Consider the following 19,856-nt stretch of genomic DNA (forward strand, 5'->3'; position numbering starts at 1 on the left):
ATGCTTCCTATGAATAGCACAAACTCCTTCTCCACCTTCCAGGTGACAGGCATTCCTGGGCTGGAGGCTGTGCACATCTGGATCTCCATACCCTTCTGTGCCATGTTCTTCATTACCTTGGTGGGTAACCTGACCATCATGACAGTTATCTGGAAGGAGCAGACCCTCCATGCACCCATGTACCTCTTCCTGGCCATGCTAGCCGCCTCTGACCTGGGGCTGTCCCTCTTCACTTTCCCCACAATACTGATGATTTTCTGCGTGGATGCTTGAGAGCTGACCTCTTCTGCTTGTTTCACCCAAATGTTCTTTATTCACACCTTCCAGAATTTTGAGTCTGCTGTTATTCTGACCATGGCCTTTGACCGCTATGTGGCCATTTCTCGTCCATTGCACTATTCATCCATCCTCACCAATAGCGTGATTTCCAAGATAGGCTTGGCTATTTTTGTGAGAACCTTGGCAGTGGAGGTGCCTCTTCCTATCCTCTTGAGGAGGCTGTGCTTCTGTCGCTCCAACGTACTTTCTCACTCCTACTGCCTGCATCCTGACATTATAAAGCTCTCCTGCTCCAACACTAGGATCAATAGCAGTTTAGGGTTATTTGTGGCACTGTCTACTATGGGACTTGACTTTTTGCTCATTCTCTTTTCTTATGTGCTGATTCTGAAAACTGTACTGAGCATTGCTTCCCATGGTGGCCGTCTCAAGGCCCTCAACACTTGTGTCTCCCACATCTCTGCTGTGATTATCTTCTTCACACCCATGATCTGTCTGTCAATGCTGCACCGCTTTGGCTCAAGACTTCCCTCACATGTCTACGTGACCCTAGCCAACATGCACTTCCTCATTCCTCCCGTGATGAACCCCATTGTCTATGTTGTAAAAACCAAGCAAATGCGGGATAAAATATTTAAGTTTTTCATCAAAAGAGGACCTGGAGAATTGAGGTGACATTTAAAATGTATTTCATAGATGGATAGTTTAGAATAACCTCAACCAACACTTCCTGACTTTGAAAGGGAAGGAAGGCAAAAATATCTTAGTACAACTTTTTTTTCAGTCTTGTCTTTTTTTTTTTTTTTTAATTGAATGGTAACTAAGTACATTAATGCACTTCTGGGGTAAGAATACGGGAAGGGGGGAGGTGGGAATGGGTGGAGGGAGGGGATTGGAGGGATCACTTCTAAGGTTTATCTTTCTTTTTTCTTTTTAAACTATAGTTCTTCTACAACTTATTCATGGAAGTTTTATTTCTGATAATCATTATCCATAATCTGGAAAGTAAGTTTAAAAATTGCATTATTCATAACATATTCATAACACTCCTGACCTCAAGAGATCCTCCCATTTTAGCCTCTCAAATTCATGAGACAGTGAGCTTGGCTGTTCTGAACACTTTAACATATCCACTTCAGTATGTTCTTTAATGCTTATTTATTACTTTAATTCAATAGCTACACCTCCTATTATGTAATATTTTGTTTGATTTTATTCTATACATCTAGGTCTCTCTATAAATCGGAATTTTAGTATCAGTCAATTTAGACTAATCCAGTTCAAAAGAACAGGTAGTTCAGGCATTCTTAAGCATGTTGAGTGTAATGTTGATGGGGTCTTAACCCTGACAAAACAACCATGCAGATATCAAGAAATAAATGAATTTTATGTTCTTGCTATCAAGCACAAGCCTTTAAAAAAAAAAATCTACACAAACCTTGCTGCTATTTGTCAGTCTGAGTTTTATCTAGTACCATAGCACAGGTAGCAGAGCTATCTTGAATTTGTTATCAGAAAGGCAGCTATAAAAATTTGCAATTAAAAAAACCTCAGCACCATCATCTAACCATATAAACTAGTGGAAGTTTCTCTGTTCTAACTCTAAGTCAGAAATTCACACAAGGTTGAATATTGCTCTTTTCCAAATCAGATGGCACATAGGACACTTTAAGAATGCTGGTATGGTTAAACTTCTTTTTTTAATTAATTAATTAATTAATTAATTTTGTCGTTGTGGCAGTTTTAGCAGGGGCCAGGTTAGAACCTGCCATCTTCAGTATATGGGACCAGTGCCCTACTCTCTGAGCTACATGCACTGCCCCTAAACTTCTTAAATAAACTGTTTCTGATGTGTCTGAAACCTCTTTTAATATGTAGTTTCTTAATTTTGTTCTCTCATTTCTATATATTAACATATGATCCTTGATAATTACAGCTATTATGGTATATCATTTCTATGTTAATATAGTTCTAAGATTTTCATTGTGTTATCATTCATCACACTCATTCTGCTTCCTCATTAAGTGGCATTGGATCCCTTGCTAGAATCCTAAGATTCCTGCGGTACCAGTATTGACAGCTCCAGCAAAATAATATGAAAAAAAAAATAGCAGCAATCTTTATTATCCAGGTCATATTTCTTTCTTCTTCACTACCTATTAAAAACTACTCTACTGAGATATAACATATATACCAAAAATTCGCCCATTTAAAATGCTCATTTTGATAATTTTTAGTGTCTATAGAGACTTGTTGAAATATCAACACTACTCAATTGTAGGACATTTTCTATCATTCTAAAAAATAAACCTCATGTCCATTTTTAGTAATTTTACATTCTTATCCCCGGCCTTGGAAACCACAAATCTACTTTCTAAATCTAAATATTTGCCTTTCTATTTATTTCATAGAATAAAACTGTACAGTAAGTGATTTTTTGTGTCTGTCTTCTTTTGTTACCATCATGTTTCTAAAATTTATCAAAGTTATACATATGGTAATACTTTGTGGGTGCTCATTACCGCATAGTATTTAATTGCTAAATAATATTTGATTTCTAGAATTAATTGGTAATATTAAGTTAGCATTTAACAGTATTTAATTTGTAGCATTAAAATAGTATTCATTTTTAATTGCAAAATAAATATTTATTTGGAGGGTATATAACTTTTTATTTTTTTCATTTGCAAGTTAATGAGCATTTGGGTTGCTACTCTTTTTTGGCCATTATAAATCATTTGCTTATTAACATTAATGCACGAGTTTATATGAACACCTGTTGTTATTTCTCTTCATAAGCTACCCAGAGCTAGAATAAGTAGGCCATCTGGTAACTCCATATTCAAGGTTTTTAAGAATTGCCAAATCATTTTCTAAATAGGCTTTGATACTTACATTCACAGAAGCAATCAGTGTTCTAGGTTTTCCACATCCTAACCAACATGCATGTTATCTCTCTCCCTTTTCACAGCCATTGCAATGGATGTGAAATAGTGTCTCATTATAATACTTGTTTGCATTTTCCTCTAGACTAAAGACATTGAATTTTTCTATTTGATCACCAGCTCCTCAGCATTCTGTGAAAAAAATACTATCACTAAATTGTAAATCCATCTATTTTAAAGATTTGAGTGAAAGTTAACAGCAATGTTTCAGTGGACTAAAATATTAAACTAATACATTATTTTCTTTATCTCTAAGTATAGCATCAGTAGTGCTGTTAAAGGGCATGGCTTATCGTTCTATAGTTTACATGCAAAGGAATATGACGACTCATATTCATGGTGCAACTATATGTTTTGGGTAAGGAAATTGTGTATGTATTAAACACTAAATTTCTAGCCCTTATTTAAGTGTTCGATGTAGATCTATCAGAAAAAAAATTCCTCAGTAAAAACTGGTTGCATCTTTAGAGTCAACTAACAGAGAAAAAAAATATCTAAATATAAAATATCAAGTAATAATAACAAGGGTATATAAAAGTAAATTTTATATAAAGTATAAGTTATGATGGCATTAGTCTTTATATAGCCGAATACATTTTGGAGTGACCATCATATGCCAATATGCCTGGAATTGTCACGGAATTTTTTTTTTCATTTTTAGTTGGTGAAAGAAATAAAAGATATGAAGCAAGGAAGGAAAGAGGGAAAAGAGGGAGAGAAGGATTTAATACTGATGAGAGGAATGGGAAAGTATACTGCTTAGAATTCTTACAAAATAGCATGATAGCTATTTATATATGAGTCTCCTTAGATAACAATATTGGAGATTATTGCTCAAACATCCATTCTGAAGGGATTTATAATGTTTGGACTGGTTTACTAAACAAATAAGGTGCATCATGCTGCTGCATTCACTTTTCGGTGAGGGTGAAAGGCATTTCTGTAGATCCCTAGGCAAAGTTTGTAAAGACCCCAAACGCCATTAATGTAAGAGCAAGACATTTTTCACTAAGCTAAAAATTCCAAAGATCAGTGATTTGCAAAGTTTAATTACTTTTGATTTTCAAGGAGTCATCAGAAAGATAAAAGATATGATGATACAGTTCTCAAAGAACTCTTAGTTTTAAAAACATCTGGAATTCACAAAAGTTCTTCCACCTCCATATTATTACACAATTTTATCCAAATTGTAAGATTTAAAAAAAAAAAACCAAACACAATGACTGCCCAGACTTCATGATGTATTAATGAAGTAAATCGCCAACGAATGTAGCATGAGTCAATGTCATTGAAAGTATTTCCCTTGCTTGGTCTAAGAGTTTCTCCTTTCTTTAACTCTTCATTAATTATTGTGAATTTATGTATATCAATAGTCTATAATTATTACCATATGCAGATATGTTGTAACATAGATGAGAGTTAGAATCCTTCTAACTTCTTCTTTTCTTAATGAGAGGTAGAATACTTTCATAACAGCCATAAGCAGAAATTATAAACATAATTATAGAAAGGAATTCTATAACACAGTTTTTCTAGCATATTTCAAAGTAATGATCTCCTTCCTGAAGTGTTGGATTTGTGCTACATTTAGCTATCTAAGCAGCAAATAATTGTTCATATCAATGAGGCTATGTATATAATTTAGTAGAAGTTTGATGTTAGATGGCAAGATATCCTTAAAAAACACAATTCTATGGTTTTATGCTTTTTCTCTTGAATAGTTCAAATAAGCTAGATAAGCTTTCTTTGCCCATCCCATACCTGAAAACACATTCCCCTGGTTTTATGCAGAAGGAATGATGTTCCCTTGGTTCACTTTCTGCGGTGGAATAGCATCTCAGAGTAAGGTAGGCTGTGATCATGCTCTGACCCTTGCTTTAGTGTGTCCACTGCCATAGAATACTGAGCCTATGGCTCAGCCTCCTGACATTGTTTCTATTTCTGCCATTTTTCTAAACTAACCCAGATGATGTCTAGTGCTTCTCATCCATAAGCTTAAACATTTGGTTGTTGTTAAACTACTCCCGTGTCTTTTCATTCCAGTGGTGTGTCTGGTGCATAGAAGCCATTCAGTAGCTGAAAAGATGAATGTCCCCTTTTACAGGATTCAAGGGTCATCTCTGTTTCTCTTTTCTTGTTATCCCGAGTCAGGCTAGTAAACCCCCACCCTCTCTGACTCCATCATAGTGTCTCTGTTCTGTTCCACCATATCTCACATTTTGTGGGAGCCCTTTTTCTAATGACATGACTTGGGTACGACCCACTAAAACCCCCCAATAAAGCACATAGGGTTGATGTCTGCCTTTTATATCTGCTTAAGAAATTGGAGATGAAAAAGAAATTCACTTCTATCCATGAAAAATTGAGTGGTACATAACTTGTCTCCCTAACCACAAATGACTAGAATGCAGTATTAAATATATGAAAGAAAAAAAAGTTTGTAGACATTGGCTTAAAAGTGGTACAGTATTAAGATTCAGAGAAAGGGAAACAAGCAAGCTGAGCCTTAGAATGCAAATGGAGACATTTTGTTAGGTGGCAAAATGCTTATCCTTACAATGAAGTTGTGGGTTAGTGGTATATATATTTGTCAATCTTATACAGATTTCTAAATATTTGAAGTATCTGCTTTGAAGCAATTACCTTAATCACAAATATTGTAATAGAATTTAGGAATAAAGTTGAGTAAACTTAAAAAATATATAAACATAGTCTTATTAATAATAAGCACTGAACTTCAATAAATTATAAGTCACCAGTTACACTTCCCACCCCATTTCCTGTCATATGTTCATATGATCCTTTTAAGATTGGTGCAGCAGATTTACTGTAATCTTTTTTTAGAGTGGGAAAACTTAAAATGTAGGATAAATAATTATATCTGTATGTACTTGAGAGAATAAAGTTTATTGGTAAATATAAAAATTATTATCCTGTGTTCAGAGTATATGTCTCACCCTCTCATTTAAAGCTTAATGTTATTGCAAAAAGAATACAAGGGGAATTAGAGGTCTATAGCTCTATGAGGAACTATTTGCGTTGAACAAGACAAGCTCCTCTATGCAAGTAGCCTATAATTAATCTGTGGATAAAGAACTCCTTTTTATTCCTCTCTACAGCTATAGTTGAAGAATGCTTAATTGACCTGTCAGATTATGGATACAGTACTGATGTAGTACTGAAGGTAGTACTGATGACAATTTTCTATAACTGTCATATGTACTAAAGTTGCCTTACCAAACTTCTAATATGTATTACCTGATGAACTAGGCAGGAACAGGAAAATCATGCTGAGTCAGAAGAGGTTTGCTACAGTAGTCACTGACGCTCTAATGAAGTTATGAGATTCACCAAAAACCTCTACCTATTCCACTATCCTATCTTGCTGTCAATCACTGTAATATTTTATTAACAATAATTTTTTTGTTGTTATTATTGTTTATTTTGAGAAAGGGTCTCACTCTGTTACCCAGGCTGGAGGCATTAGTGTAATCAGGCTCACTGCAGCCTCAGATTGGTGTGCTCAAGTGATTCCCTCTGCCCCAGTCTAAAGCATAGTTAGAATTACCAGTATATTCCCTCTCATCTGGCTAATTTTTCTTATTTTATTTTTAAAGAAGGCATCTTGCCCTTGTAGTTTCAGAACTCCTGGTCTCAAGTGATCCTCCTGCCTTGCCCACCCCAAACACTGGGATTACAGACATGGACCATTGCTCCTGGCAGCAAGTACTTTTCTTTTTGTCTTAAAAGGAAAACTTCCTTTATCTAGGAACTCATGCAGGTAAAAATATGTTTGAAGAAAATCAATGAGCTATATCCATGTATCCACACAAATGAAGACCTCAAGGCCTTGTACCTTCTGTTTTCACAAAGTTTTTCTTAGGGTATAATTTACATACTCTAAAATGTATAATTTTTAAGTTTATTTAAATGTATTTATTGTTAATGAATATATTTATACCTATAATTTATTTTTTCTATATATGGATCATCTCCTACTCTAAATTTGCTCATGTTTATTCTCAATCTTCTTTACTCGCACACAGGCAAACACAAGTCTGATTTCTTTATACCTATATTAGTTTTATCTTTTGTAGAGATGCACATAAATTGAATTATAAAGTGTATTTTCTTCAGTGCCTGACATCTTTTATTTAGCAGGTTTGTGGGATTTCTCTTGTTATTGTCTTTATCAAAACTGCTATTTTTATTGCTAAGTAGAAGAATTCTACTCTTTGAATATGTTAAAATGTTTGTCATTTTTGTGGTGGAAGTATATTCCGGTTTTCTTAAGTTAGGAAATACATGGAATAAAACTAATAAAGGCATTCTTGGTCAGGCGCGTGTATTGGGGGCGTGCCTACCCTGGGTGTGTCCACCTACTCAGAAATCTGAGACAGGATGATTGCTTAAGTGTAGGAGATGGAGGCTACAGTGAGCTACTATAGTACCATTGTACTCTAGCACTCCAGCCAAGACAACAGAGTGAGACTCTGTCTCCTAAGAAGAAAAATAGAAAATAATACATTTACACATGAATTTGTGTATAAGTAGATATGTTTCTCTTTCTGCAGATTAAATATCTACACATTGAATTGCTAAACATTTAAACAAAATAATTTTAATTTTATGATTAAAGTTTAAATAAAATAATTTATTGAGATACAGCCAAAGAATTTCCCATTATAGCATCTTTCTACATTCCTAGCAGGAAAAAAATGTCAGTTTTTATTGCTTTATTTCTTTCACAATATTTGATATTGGCTTTTATGCTTTTTAAAATTTTAACCAAACCTGAGTATGTGCAATAAAATATCATAGTTGCTTTACTTCTCATTTCCATAAAGACCAATGATGCCAAGCATTTTGTTTCTTATTTGGATATTTTCCTTGGTTACGAGTCTTCATATATCTTCCATTTCTTGTCCTCTTTCAAAATTGGTAGTTAGGACACCTTATATATTCTACAACAAGACCTTCCTTAGAAAATGTATTTTCTCACAGATTGTGTCTTACTTTCACTTCCTCAGAGGTGTCTTCTGAAATCAGATTTTAAAAAAATTTTTGATGAAGACACATTTATTTTATTTTTTTCATGAGTAGTCAACTCTGTGTCCTATCTTAAAGAAAAAAGTCTGTTCTAGGGTTGTGAGAACACTGTGCTGTATTTTCTTACCCAAGCTTTAGTTTTACATTTAGGTTCTATTTCAAGATACAGTAGTACCACCATAGTTGACCACCTACCTATATTGACCACCTTCTTAAGTTGATCTCATTTTCATAGACCAGACATGCACCACATATACTCAGTGGATTTACCTCTCTATATTGACCATCTCTGTAACTTACAGAGTTCCATCTTGACAAGTTGGACTATGACACACAATACTAATTTACTCTCTTCAACTTAATAATTAGAATCCACTCCTTTGCAAGGGTAGGAATGTTTGGGCTTTGCCCTTTAGTTGCATTATTTTTTCTTTAGTATAAATTATTTTTTCATTTTTTACTATTACCTGGTGTTGAATTATGACTAATGTCTTATTTTTTATCATGTGTTGTGGAAGATTTTTTCAATGTGAATGACTGGTCTAAATTGTAAGTATATTCTACAATTAGTAAGAGAGTTTACAGTTAATTGAGATATGATGGCCCAAAAGAAAGAACTCAAAGATTTGGCATTGAAGGAAAATTCTGTCCTTCTTCATTTTCTGGAAAGCATTAGCCAAAGATATATGGTGGAACATTCTGGGGTTAGCAACACCAGAGTTAGGAACATCCAAAAATATAAATATAGTTCTTGGAGAGATATGGTAAGGAAAGCAGAATCCTACAATGGACAAGGAGGACAACATCCCTGGATGATATCAGTGAAGCTGCATTAAACTGTTTCAAATAAAAGAGGGGGCAATTAACTCTTGAATTTCCCAGCTGATGATCCAAGAAGTTGCTAAAAGGTTCACACAGGAATTCAAGGTGGCAAATTTCCAAGCATCAAGTGATTGGCTTGTATAATTTAAACTGTGACATAGATCTCTCATAAAGAGAGAATCTAATAAATCTAATAAAGTTCCAGTAGTAGAAGTTGTGGTAGAGTTCCTAGACTTTGCTAGAGACGTCAAAGATGATGACATCCTTTACAATGACTAGTGTGAACTCTTTCTTAAGAAGATGCCTGACAGGAGCCTCATCATTAAGGGTCACAAAAGTAAGACCAGAAAACTTTGCAATGAATATTTCATGGTTCTGCTTTGTGATAGCTCTGCTCGAGAGAAACTAAACTCTTCGGTGATTGGTAAATTAGTAAAGTCACACACATACAGGAACCTGCAACTCAAAGACTTCCCATCACTTAGAGATCAAAACAAATGTCAGGAAAACTGGTGATCTATGTGAGGGGTGGGTAAAGGGTATTGAATGAAGAAGAATAAATGGTCTATTCAACTGATAGTAGACAACCGTCCTGGTCACCCATGTGAGTGAATCATCTGGCAAATGTGGCATGGAAATTTCTGCCTCTAGACAGGGACTCAAAAATCCAACCTTTTGACCAAGACATAATCAAAATATTTAAAATTCACCACAGAGACCACTCCTGCAGTGGGTCATTACTAAAATACAAACCTCTGATCTGCATATGTAAGCAATTTTATCTACCAACATCAGTTAACACTCTGTATGCTCTCCTTTGGATCAGTTCTGCTTGGAATAAAATTTAGCCTGACAAGATACAGAAGTATTTCAAGAAAATTTGATTTGTCACAAACCCACAGCATGATGTTTTGGCCACATCAGATAGTCCATCACCGATGGAAGAATTCAAAGTAGCTTTCAGAGGTTATTTTGCAATGGATGATGAGGCAACTTATAATGGACCTGTCCCAAAGTGATTTTCCAAGCAATACTGAATGAGGTACAGTCCAGAGTAAAATTACATGATGAAGCAGAAGAAGCAAGTGAAGATGACACAGAATTTGCAGAGACTCCAAAAGAAGAGGATGTCAGGTCTCTGATAATGTTGTTGAAGACATTTGCTGCAGAAAAATGCCTACTTGTGCTGAGTGGTTGAGCCCTCAGCTAGTGTTGAGATTGCTTTCTTCACTTAAGCTTATAATAAAAATGTACTAGCTTGTCGTCCCACCATCTGTGCAGAAGTGTTCCCTTTTCTCCACATCCACGCCAACATCTATAGTTTTTTGATTTTGTTATGTGGGCTACTCTTATCGGAGTTAGATGGTATCTCAATGTGGTTTTGATTTGCATTTCTCTGATGACTGAAGATGAGCATTTTTTCATGTGTCCATATAACATGTGCCTCTCTTCTTCAGAGAAGCTTCTGTTCAGGGTCTTACCCATAGTGAAATGGGATCACTTGTTCTTTTCTTAATACTAAGTTTGAGTTCTCTGTGGATTCTGGTTATCAGACCTTTGTCAGAAACGTAACCTGCAAATATCCTTTCCCATTCTGAGGGCAGTCTGCTTGCTTTACTTACTGTGTTCTTGGCAGTGCAGAAGCTTTTTAATTTGATCAGATCCCAGTAATATATTTTTGGTATTGCTTCAATTGCCCTGAGGGTCTTCCTCAAAAAGTTTTCTCCAAGACCAATTTCTTCAAGTGTTTCACCTAAACTCTTTCCAAGAATCTTTATGGTTTCATGTCTTAGCTTTCATGATTTATGTGTATTTAACTTAATAATAATAATAGAATTTGTAATAAGAACAATTGACTCTTTTTTCAGAAGGAATGATTCAACCATGAGAAAATAGTAAATGTATTGATTACATAGGATACTATGCATTTTACTGTGTTTTCATAATTATAATTTCACATGATATTCACTAATAAACCTGTGCAAGAAAGTAAAGCATATGTATGTATCAGTGTGATAGCCTAGTTTCTTATGTTGCCCACCTCTCCATGTCCATCAGTATATTACATTCCCTTGGGTGGTAAACTTAGGGAGATTCTACTATAATTTTTGTTTATCATGTAAGTAAGAGTAAAAACTCATTTCTTTTTCTATTGTTCCAGCATTATTTGTTGTAAATATTTTCCTTTCCATTTATTTCGGGTGACAAAAGTTGGCTGATTATATGCACGTGGATATGGAGATTCCCTTGCATTGATTGATCATTTATTCTCTCAAATTGGTGCTATCACTTTTTAGTAAGTCTTGCAATCTTAGTGTGAGTCCAATTTTTTAATTATTTCTAGAATTTATTTGATTCTTCTATTCTTCTAATTATATGGTTCTATTCATATAAATGTTATAATTAGTATGTAAATTTCTAAAAATAACCTGCTGAGATTTGGATTGGTATTGCATTAAGTCTATAGATACAATCTGTGAAAAAAAAATACAGGAGGAACCAAAAAAAGTGTATACACATTATAAGAAAAGGAAAAACTATTAAAATTATAATATTCAAGTCACAACTGACTTCTGAAACTATAAGAAATAACAACATACAATATACAAGGTAATAAACATTATTGGTACATACTAAGTATCATGATTTTAATAGTTATTTTTTCCTGCCTTAAGATGTGCATACATTTTTGGACACTCTCTGTATACTAAAAATAATAATTGATATAAATAGTAGATTTTGTGGGAATTTAATTCTTTTCTATTTTTTTTTTTTGAGATAGATTTAAGTCTGTTGCTCAGGCTGGAGTGCTGTGGCATCAGCCTACCTCATAGTAACATTAAAGTCTTGGGTTCCAATCCTCCCTCAACCTCCAGAGTAGCTGGGATTAAGGTGAGACAAGGTCTCCCTCTTTTTCAGGCTGGTCTCAAACTCTTGAGCTCAAGGGTTCATTTTGCCTCAGCTTCTCAGAGTGCTAGAGTTATAGGCATGAGCCACCACAACCAGTCCCCAGGAGTTTAGTTTCTTACCTTTTTTTTTTGGTCTTCTTATGTTGGCAGCGAAGTAGTGTAACATCTAGGGAAAGAAAAGTTTCAATTTTGAGGAAAGTAAGACACTTTAATACAAATTATATGGAAAATATGCTAAATTTAAAAACAGGCACAAAAGAATACATTACAAAGTTTGTTGGATATGTGGAATCTAGAAACTTTTTTATTTAAAGGAATTAATATTATTAATACTATAGCTTAGAGGTGTCTGTGAATATGCAGAGAAAGTATTTATTTGAATTCATAGAACACTAAGGTTTTGCCAGGTGGGTATTATAACATCTGGCAGAAAAATATGTTTGGAAAATAATTGTTTAGTAATTTTTAATTCTGTTCATATTACTTATATGTGGATAAACTATACTGATATGCTTTGAGACTTATTTTATTAATTCATCTTTATATTAGATTTTTGAATTGTGTATATTATTATGTGCAATAGAAATGGAGAAAAATATTAAATAAAACAGGGTTGTTTGGCAGCCTTTTTTAAATAAAAATGAATTTTGTTCTTCTTTGCAAAGTATCACAAGAATGGAAGAAAAAATATCCAATATACACAGCCCTATTATGAAACTAATTTATAGCTTTCATGTGAAAGCTATAACCTAATTATAGCCTAAGAATATTGGGGGGGGGAGGGGAGTGCAGGGGAGAGGGGTAGATGGGTGGAGGGAGGGTGATTGGAAGGATCACCTCTATGGTTTGTTTTACAAAGGGTACAAGTGAATCTTTCTAAAAGTAGAGTATAAATGTCTTAATACAATAACTAAGAAAATTGACATAAAGTCTATGTTAACCAGTTTGATGAAAATATTTCAAATTGTATATGAAAACACCACACTGTACCCCATGATTGCATTAATGTACACAGCTATCATTTAATAATAAAAAATAATAAAAAGAGTAGTTCTACAGTTTGAACTATTGTAACCTTGCAGCCATTAATAACTGACATCAATGTTTATTTATCTCAGCTACTAACTTTGTAAATTAGACTTTATGCAAATAATGCTTTTGAGCTACTAAACTATAGAAAAATAGTTTTCTATACTCCAGTAAGGCTAAAATAAAAGTTTTATTTTTAAAATTAAAAAAAATGAATTTAGAAACATTTCTATAGCATACACATTATTTTTTGGTTTTAATTTTTACTCTGAAGATTAATTCCTGAAATAAGTCCTGAAATAATTAATTCCTGAATAATTCTGTTCAATTTACCAATCTTAATTCCTAGTCCTGATAACAAAGCTATCTGTCTGTAGACAACCACAGGGCTCAATAAAGACCAGGTCAGCTTGCCAACAGTGGACCTTTATTTCTACTTCCTAGTTTCTTTTTTATTGTTATTTAAATATTTTTAATTTTTTCATTTTCTTTTAATTTTTTTATTTTTTATTTCAGAATATTACATAGTTACCACACATTTTGATTACATAATTTACTTTTCTACATTTTAAGTCAGGATAACAAGTGACCAAACATAAACAGAGATAGCAGTTTGGCAGAAAGTTGTTTCCATACACACATGCACATTACCCAGACATTCCAGGAGAAAGGCATTGGTTATAAAAGAGAGAAAAAAAATCTTTGAGTTGTGATGTTTGATTAGCTTTATGGAGAAATGTGAGTCTCTTAACTCCAAAAATAAAAACAACATTACAGTGTTTTTCATGGCACCTCTCAGGTAATAGACGTTTGCAGTTCCCCCTAGCAATCATGGCTGCAAATGTTTATGGATGTCTTTTGTTATATATGGTATAGATCATGAGGTTTCTGTCATTTTTGAGCTCACTCAACTTCTAAGCTTTCAAAATTGAAAGCCACTGTTGTTCTCTGTTGCAGTGACACAACTCTACTAATTAAAAGGTGAAAGCAGTCATAAACATTTTATACATAAATGGAATTGACTGATTTTCTCTAAAACTTTATTTACAAAAACATATTGTTGAACTGATTCATGCACTGTTTTTATTGGTCTGGCTTGTAAGCTGAAGCTTTTGTTTGTAAAAATCTAAATAAATAAAAACAACACTTTTGTTTGTGTATCAATTGTTTACTTTGAAATGTTTTTTAATAAAGAAAAATATTTATCAAATAAAACTGTGTCTTTAGTTTATAAATTTATACAAATAATACACCCACATTAAAACAATTTATTTTTTGGTCCAATGGTCAACAGATTTAGGGGCAACATTACAGGACTTAAATTTCAATGTGTACGATCTGAGGCTATTTCCTGATAGATGGGTCAGAATTGAATTGAGTTAGAGGATATCCAACAGCTGTCTGGAAATTGCTTGATGTGTGGAGAAAAATATTCACATGTCTGGTATGTATCATAAGAATCTGTTTTGTACAAACTAACTGTTTAAGAATGTAAAAAGGCATTTTTTTTATATGTTTGGAGTGTGTGTGTATGTTTATGTGTGAGACAGAGAGAAAAAGAGAGGGAGATTGATGAAATATAAAAAACAATAACATAAAACACTCTTTAAGATTATTCAAATAATCTAATAATAGGTGATTGCCCAAATAATTCTTTAAAAATTGTATTAAATGATTTCTGGAAAGATCATTAAGGTAACCCTAATTATTATGAGCCTAACATTAAGTTGTTGGATTATCAGCCTATGCCAAGCCCAATACTTTCATGCCCTAACAAAATATAAAATTGGCTAAAAGAAAATTAAAATTAACCAAATAATAGCATAGATAAACAAATTAATGCTAATGAATTAATTGTAGCTCCAATATCCACTCTATGTCATTGTCCTTTGTCATCCTTTCTCCAGAGTATCTTTTTTCATGACACTCTATTACCTGCACTTTCTTTAAGCAAAATGCTCTGTTTTATTCCTATGTCTAATACATGTTGGATGTACTCAATACATGTTCATCTGTTGGTTGGGACTTTTACTCTTTTTCTCATCCTCAGCCCCTCCAATAAACTTTTCGTGACTCTCAAAGCATGATTTAATTGTCTGTTTTATACATTTCTATCATGACATGCATTATATACTGAGCATTTAATTTTCTGCCTCTTCAAATAGACTCCCCTCAAATTGAAAGTAATTTGATGGATTATTTTCATATTCCTAGATTCCAGCAAATGTGAAACATTATCATTAGCCTCTAAAAACACTATGACAATAAGAAAGTTAGAAAAAAAGGAAGGAAAAATACTAGGAGTTTGACAAACACAATGAACTTTGTTAAATTCAGGCAACATATTTACATAGTTCCACCTCCTGAGTTCCATGCACTTATGAAAATAACTAGTAATACTTTTATGAACAAGAGAAAAAAAATCCCACAATTGTGAAATTTACATCCTAGTCAATGAAGAAAAAGTAAAAAATCAAGGCCCTTTCTTCTTCTAGACTATTCTTCTTCTAGACTATTGGCACAATCGGGATATCCTCTCTATATTTTCTTATATAAATACACAGCCCTTTCTTTTCACATGTCCAGTTTTCCCCTGTCCTTGCCACACCATGTGCCAATTATGACTCTTCTTAGTCTATCCTCAAACTATATACTTGATCTTTGATTTGGTATGCAGAGTGTACACACACCCTGCAAACAGTGAAAAGAGAGCACTTTGCTTCTAAATATGTATGCTCTGGCCATAAAATGGAGAAACTTTGTCCTAGATGTGCCAAGGGAATATAGACATGGGAAAGGCACCTGAAATTTTGGGTTTTGCATCATTTTAAACATGCATAGATTCCCCAAAGAGAGTACTTCCAAAGGGACTATAGTAATATTCAGCAAGGAGGTATGCAGTAATTTTATAAGCAAAGCTCAGAAACTTTATTGTCTGACCTCGTATATATACAGTTGTGCATACATATATACACACACAGATATATACATATATATGTATATGTAAGCAGTTTGTTTACTCGTTCATGCATTGAGTGGTATGTTGCTGTTAGGGTCTCATGGAAAAGCAATGTCGTGAAGAATAAGCACGCTTATTGAAATTGTGTTTTAAATAAAGGTGACTATTTGCTCACTTGGGCAAAATGGGGAGCTTCTTTATTTATGATTGGTTTATATAGGGAATTTTATACATGCTCACTATACAGCAATGAACTCATTGATACTTGTAAACATCATGTGACTGCCTCGTGATTAGCTCCTAGTAAACTGATAATCCACTCAGCATACATCTTTTAACATAACCCTTTCAACATAACCCAATTTAACATAACTTAATGGAGATCATATTGTCAGCCATTACTGCTTTGTTCTTATGTGATGAAGCCTGAGGCTATAGAAGAACAAGGTAGATTGAATACTCACCCTTGCTGGCCTTGCCTTTTTGAGTCTGTTACTTTGGATCTTTAAACAAGGCATAAAGAAACTTGTAGGGCAAGCAGAAATTTGTGTGCAAACCTCAGCTCCCATGTAGGCCTTAAGTCAGGGGGGGTTTGCTGGAATCTTTTATAAGGAATTTTCACACTGGACTTTCCAAAAGCCTTTCACAAGCCCAGGTTTCATCTGTGCCATTAGGTACCTGTATGCATTGGGTAAATTCCTCTTTTCTTGAGGTCCCCAAGCACATTTTCATTCTCGGACCCATCAGCAAGCGACCTTTGTTACCACAGATCAGGAAAGGTTACTGATGGGTATCTGGCCAGTTTTCCAAAGGGCTTTTTTATTGGCCTTATAAAGTCAACCTTAATTCCTTAATGCAGTCTGGACATCTCTGGAAATGCTATTCAAGCCAAAGCCTTGGTCAGGTTAGGCCTGCAACCAACCTGGCCATGTGGAATTCTGCCTCAGTTTCTCACAGTATGCCTACACAAAGTCTTTTCGCTGCTCTCTCAAATGGCTTTTTTGGCCAGAGGCATATAGGCATCTTGCTTATAGTGGTAGATCACTTTCAATGTAAAAATCAAATTTTATAGAATGACCAATTTTCAGTTTCTAATATCTAATGAATAATTAAGAAGTCTGTTGATCTATCCTCATTTTAAATGTTTCTCTGTGTTTATGGATGATTCTTTGAAAGTATAGTTTAAAATTTATAAAACTAGATGATTATTTTTCTTTGTGTTAGCTAAGCCTGGGTTAATTGTAGTTTTCCAGAAGATGAATGTTAAATGCTTTGTTTCTATAATTATTCAATTAATTTATTCCATATGATTCTTTAAGAAAGAAAACAAAAAATACATGTACTGCATACCGATTTCTACTTATACTCTCATTTCACTAGTGGTAAGGGGACATATTTGGTGAAATTTTTCTTAGAAAATTACCAACAATGTCATGAGCTCATTGGGAGATAAGAAGAAAATATTTTAATTCTAACAAAACCATACCTTGTACCGAAGGCCTATGCTTCAGAGAGAAGCAGACACATAAAAGGAGAAAAGGGAGTCACTTACTTTACTTTTCACTAAAGACATATTGACTAATTGAGAAAGTGTTCCCTGCCCTTCATTATCTTATGCACTGCTGACCTTATCTGTTTGGTTTTGAGGCTATAAACCAAGGGGTTAAGGACAGGAGTCAAGAAGAGGAAAAGATTGGCCATGGTGACATGGAGAAGTGGAGATGTGAATTTACCAAACCTGTGAATAAGTGCCAGCACAATGAGAGGCACATAAAAGATGAAGACAGTGAAGATGTGGGAAACACAAGTATTGAATGCCTTACGTTGACCATATTTTGAAGCAATACCCAGAACTGTTTTTAAAATCAAGATGTATGAAATGACGATGAACACTGAGTCAATTCCAAAGGAGAAGATCACAAGAGACAACCCATAGATGATGTTGACTCTGACGGGACCACAGGCCAGCTTCATCACATCAGGGTGGTAGCAGTAACAGTGGGATAAGACAACATCTTTGCAGAAGGGCAGTCGCTTGAGCAGGATTGGCAATGGTGCCATCAACATCACCCCTCTAACCACAGCTCCAAGCCCCGTCTGAATAATCCGGGGAGGAGTTAAGATGACAGTATAGTGCAGTGGGTTGCGAATAGCTACAAATCTGTCAAAGGCCATGGCAAGCAGGATGGCTGACTCCATGGATGAGAAGGTGTGGATGAAGAACATCTGTGTCAGACAAGAGTGGAACTCGATCTCCCTGTGATTTAGGAGGAAGACATTGAGTACTGTCGGTAGAGTAGATAAAGACAGACCCAAATCTGTAGCTGCCAGCATACACAGGAAGATGTACTGAGGCTCATGTAGGCTGGGGGTGGTTTTAATAACAAAGAGGATGGTGCAGTTTCCTAGTAGGGCAATGAGGTACATGACACACAGTGGGATAGAGATCCATATCTGGACAGCCTCCAGTCCAGGGATGCCTGTGAGAAGGAGAGTGGAGGGCTGAGACCAGCTACTGTTTATAAGCTCCATGAGGAAATTTCTTAAAATCCAGCCCAGATCAGCTTCCAAATTCTCCTAATGGAAGGAAAAGTCCATACATTTCAAGATAGGAAGATATAATAAATCTAACTTCTTGGGGGCAGCACAGCAAATATACATTAAAGACTATCTTTAGAAGTTTTCCAAACCTACTGGAGTTAGGGGAATGGATAACTATTATTAAAATGAAAGAGTTGGCCAGGTGTTGGGGTAGGAAGAGGTGAGGATCACTTGAGGCCAGGAGTTTAAGACCAGCTTTAGCAACATAGTGATCCATCTTCTCTATAAAAAGTAGAAAAATTACCTAGAATAATTACCTAGATGTGGTGGTGCAGGCAGGATGATTACTTTACTTGAGCTCAGAAGCTCAAGGATACGATGAACTATGATCTGTTCTACCCAGGGCAACAAAGCCAGACCCTGTGTCCAAAAAATAAAATAAGAAAAATAAATATATACATAAGAATAGAATAGTAGAATTGCCTTTGGGCTCAAACACACAATTGTTGATGACATGAAAACAAAAATTAAGGAATTTTAATTTTTATCCAAGCACTTAGAAAAATTTTACTCCTAAAATACTTTTTCCTTCCTGGTAACTATATTTTAGCGGGTTCTCATATACTTTTGTTTCCAGTAATGTTTGAAGACACTCTGAAAAAAGTTATTTCACTTCTTCTTTAATCAATATAACACCTATAAACAGTCAAGAATCTGGAAACATGTATATGTTTCCTAGTATTTCCACCTGTAGAAATAAAGCATAAAATGTTTAATAACCCATGAACTCTTAAGTCATTTTTGTTAACCTCATGGTATACCATTTGTTCTGGGATGTATTTCAAAGTTGTTTGATATTTTCTTTTTAATATGTTAATTTTTTTCAAAGTATGATGAAATCATTAAATGGGGTATTGCAATTGTTAGCTGATGCCAGCATAAAAAGAAACAGCAACAAATAATTACTTGGAAAAATTTTGAAATGCTTCTAATTAAGAATATAAATATAATATATTAGGAAACAATAAATGCCTTAGTAAATTTACCAAAGGAGCAGGATTAGAAGAAATGGTGGCAATGCCTTCTACAAAGAAGGTAAAAAGAGACATTATCTATGGTTAGTTGAATACATTTGGATTTAATTGTTTGGGTTGAGTTTGCAGTTTGCCATGCAGAAACAGAAAATACTGATTCAGGTATACTTGGTTATGAGAGACAGCAAGGGATATAACTTAAATGAACTTTTACCTAAAATAATATGAACTCCAAACACAATATCTTTTGTAGAATAGCATTATTTTAAAGTATAAGCAAAAGTGGCTC

At 34.4% G+C, this 19,856-nt stretch overlaps 2 protein-coding genes across 2 annotated transcripts; one reads left to right on the plus strand and one right to left on the minus strand.

The window, feature by feature from the left end:
• On the plus strand, positions 1-954 carry LOC100949279 (olfactory receptor 51G2-like). Its single transcript, XM_012806439.1, is given in 1 exon segment — positions 1-954. A coding segment is annotated over 1 exon segment (954 nt).
• A 16,616-nt stretch (positions 955-17,570) lies between these two features.
• On the minus strand, positions 17,571-18,524 carry LOC100949606 (olfactory receptor 51A4-like). Its single transcript, XM_003781429.1, has one exon. The coding sequence runs from the start codon at positions 18,522-18,524 to the stop codon at positions 17,571-17,573; it is 954 nt and encodes a 317-aa protein (XP_003781477.1).
• Positions 18,525-19,856: the final 1,332 nt, after the last annotated feature.

The sequence above is a fragment of the Otolemur garnettii genome, unplaced genomic scaffold (assembly GCF_000181295.1).
Source record: "Otolemur garnettii isolate 467f Iridium unplaced genomic scaffold, OtoGar3 scaffold00001, whole genome shotgun sequence".
Lineage (NCBI taxonomy): Eukaryota > Metazoa > Chordata > Mammalia > Primates > Galagidae > Otolemur > Otolemur garnettii.

Coding starts and splice junctions, on each gene's coding strand:
- LOC100949606 (XM_003781429.1), bottom strand. CDS start 18,524: ATGGAGCTTATAAACAGTAGCTGGTCTCAGCCCTCCACTCTCCTTCTC.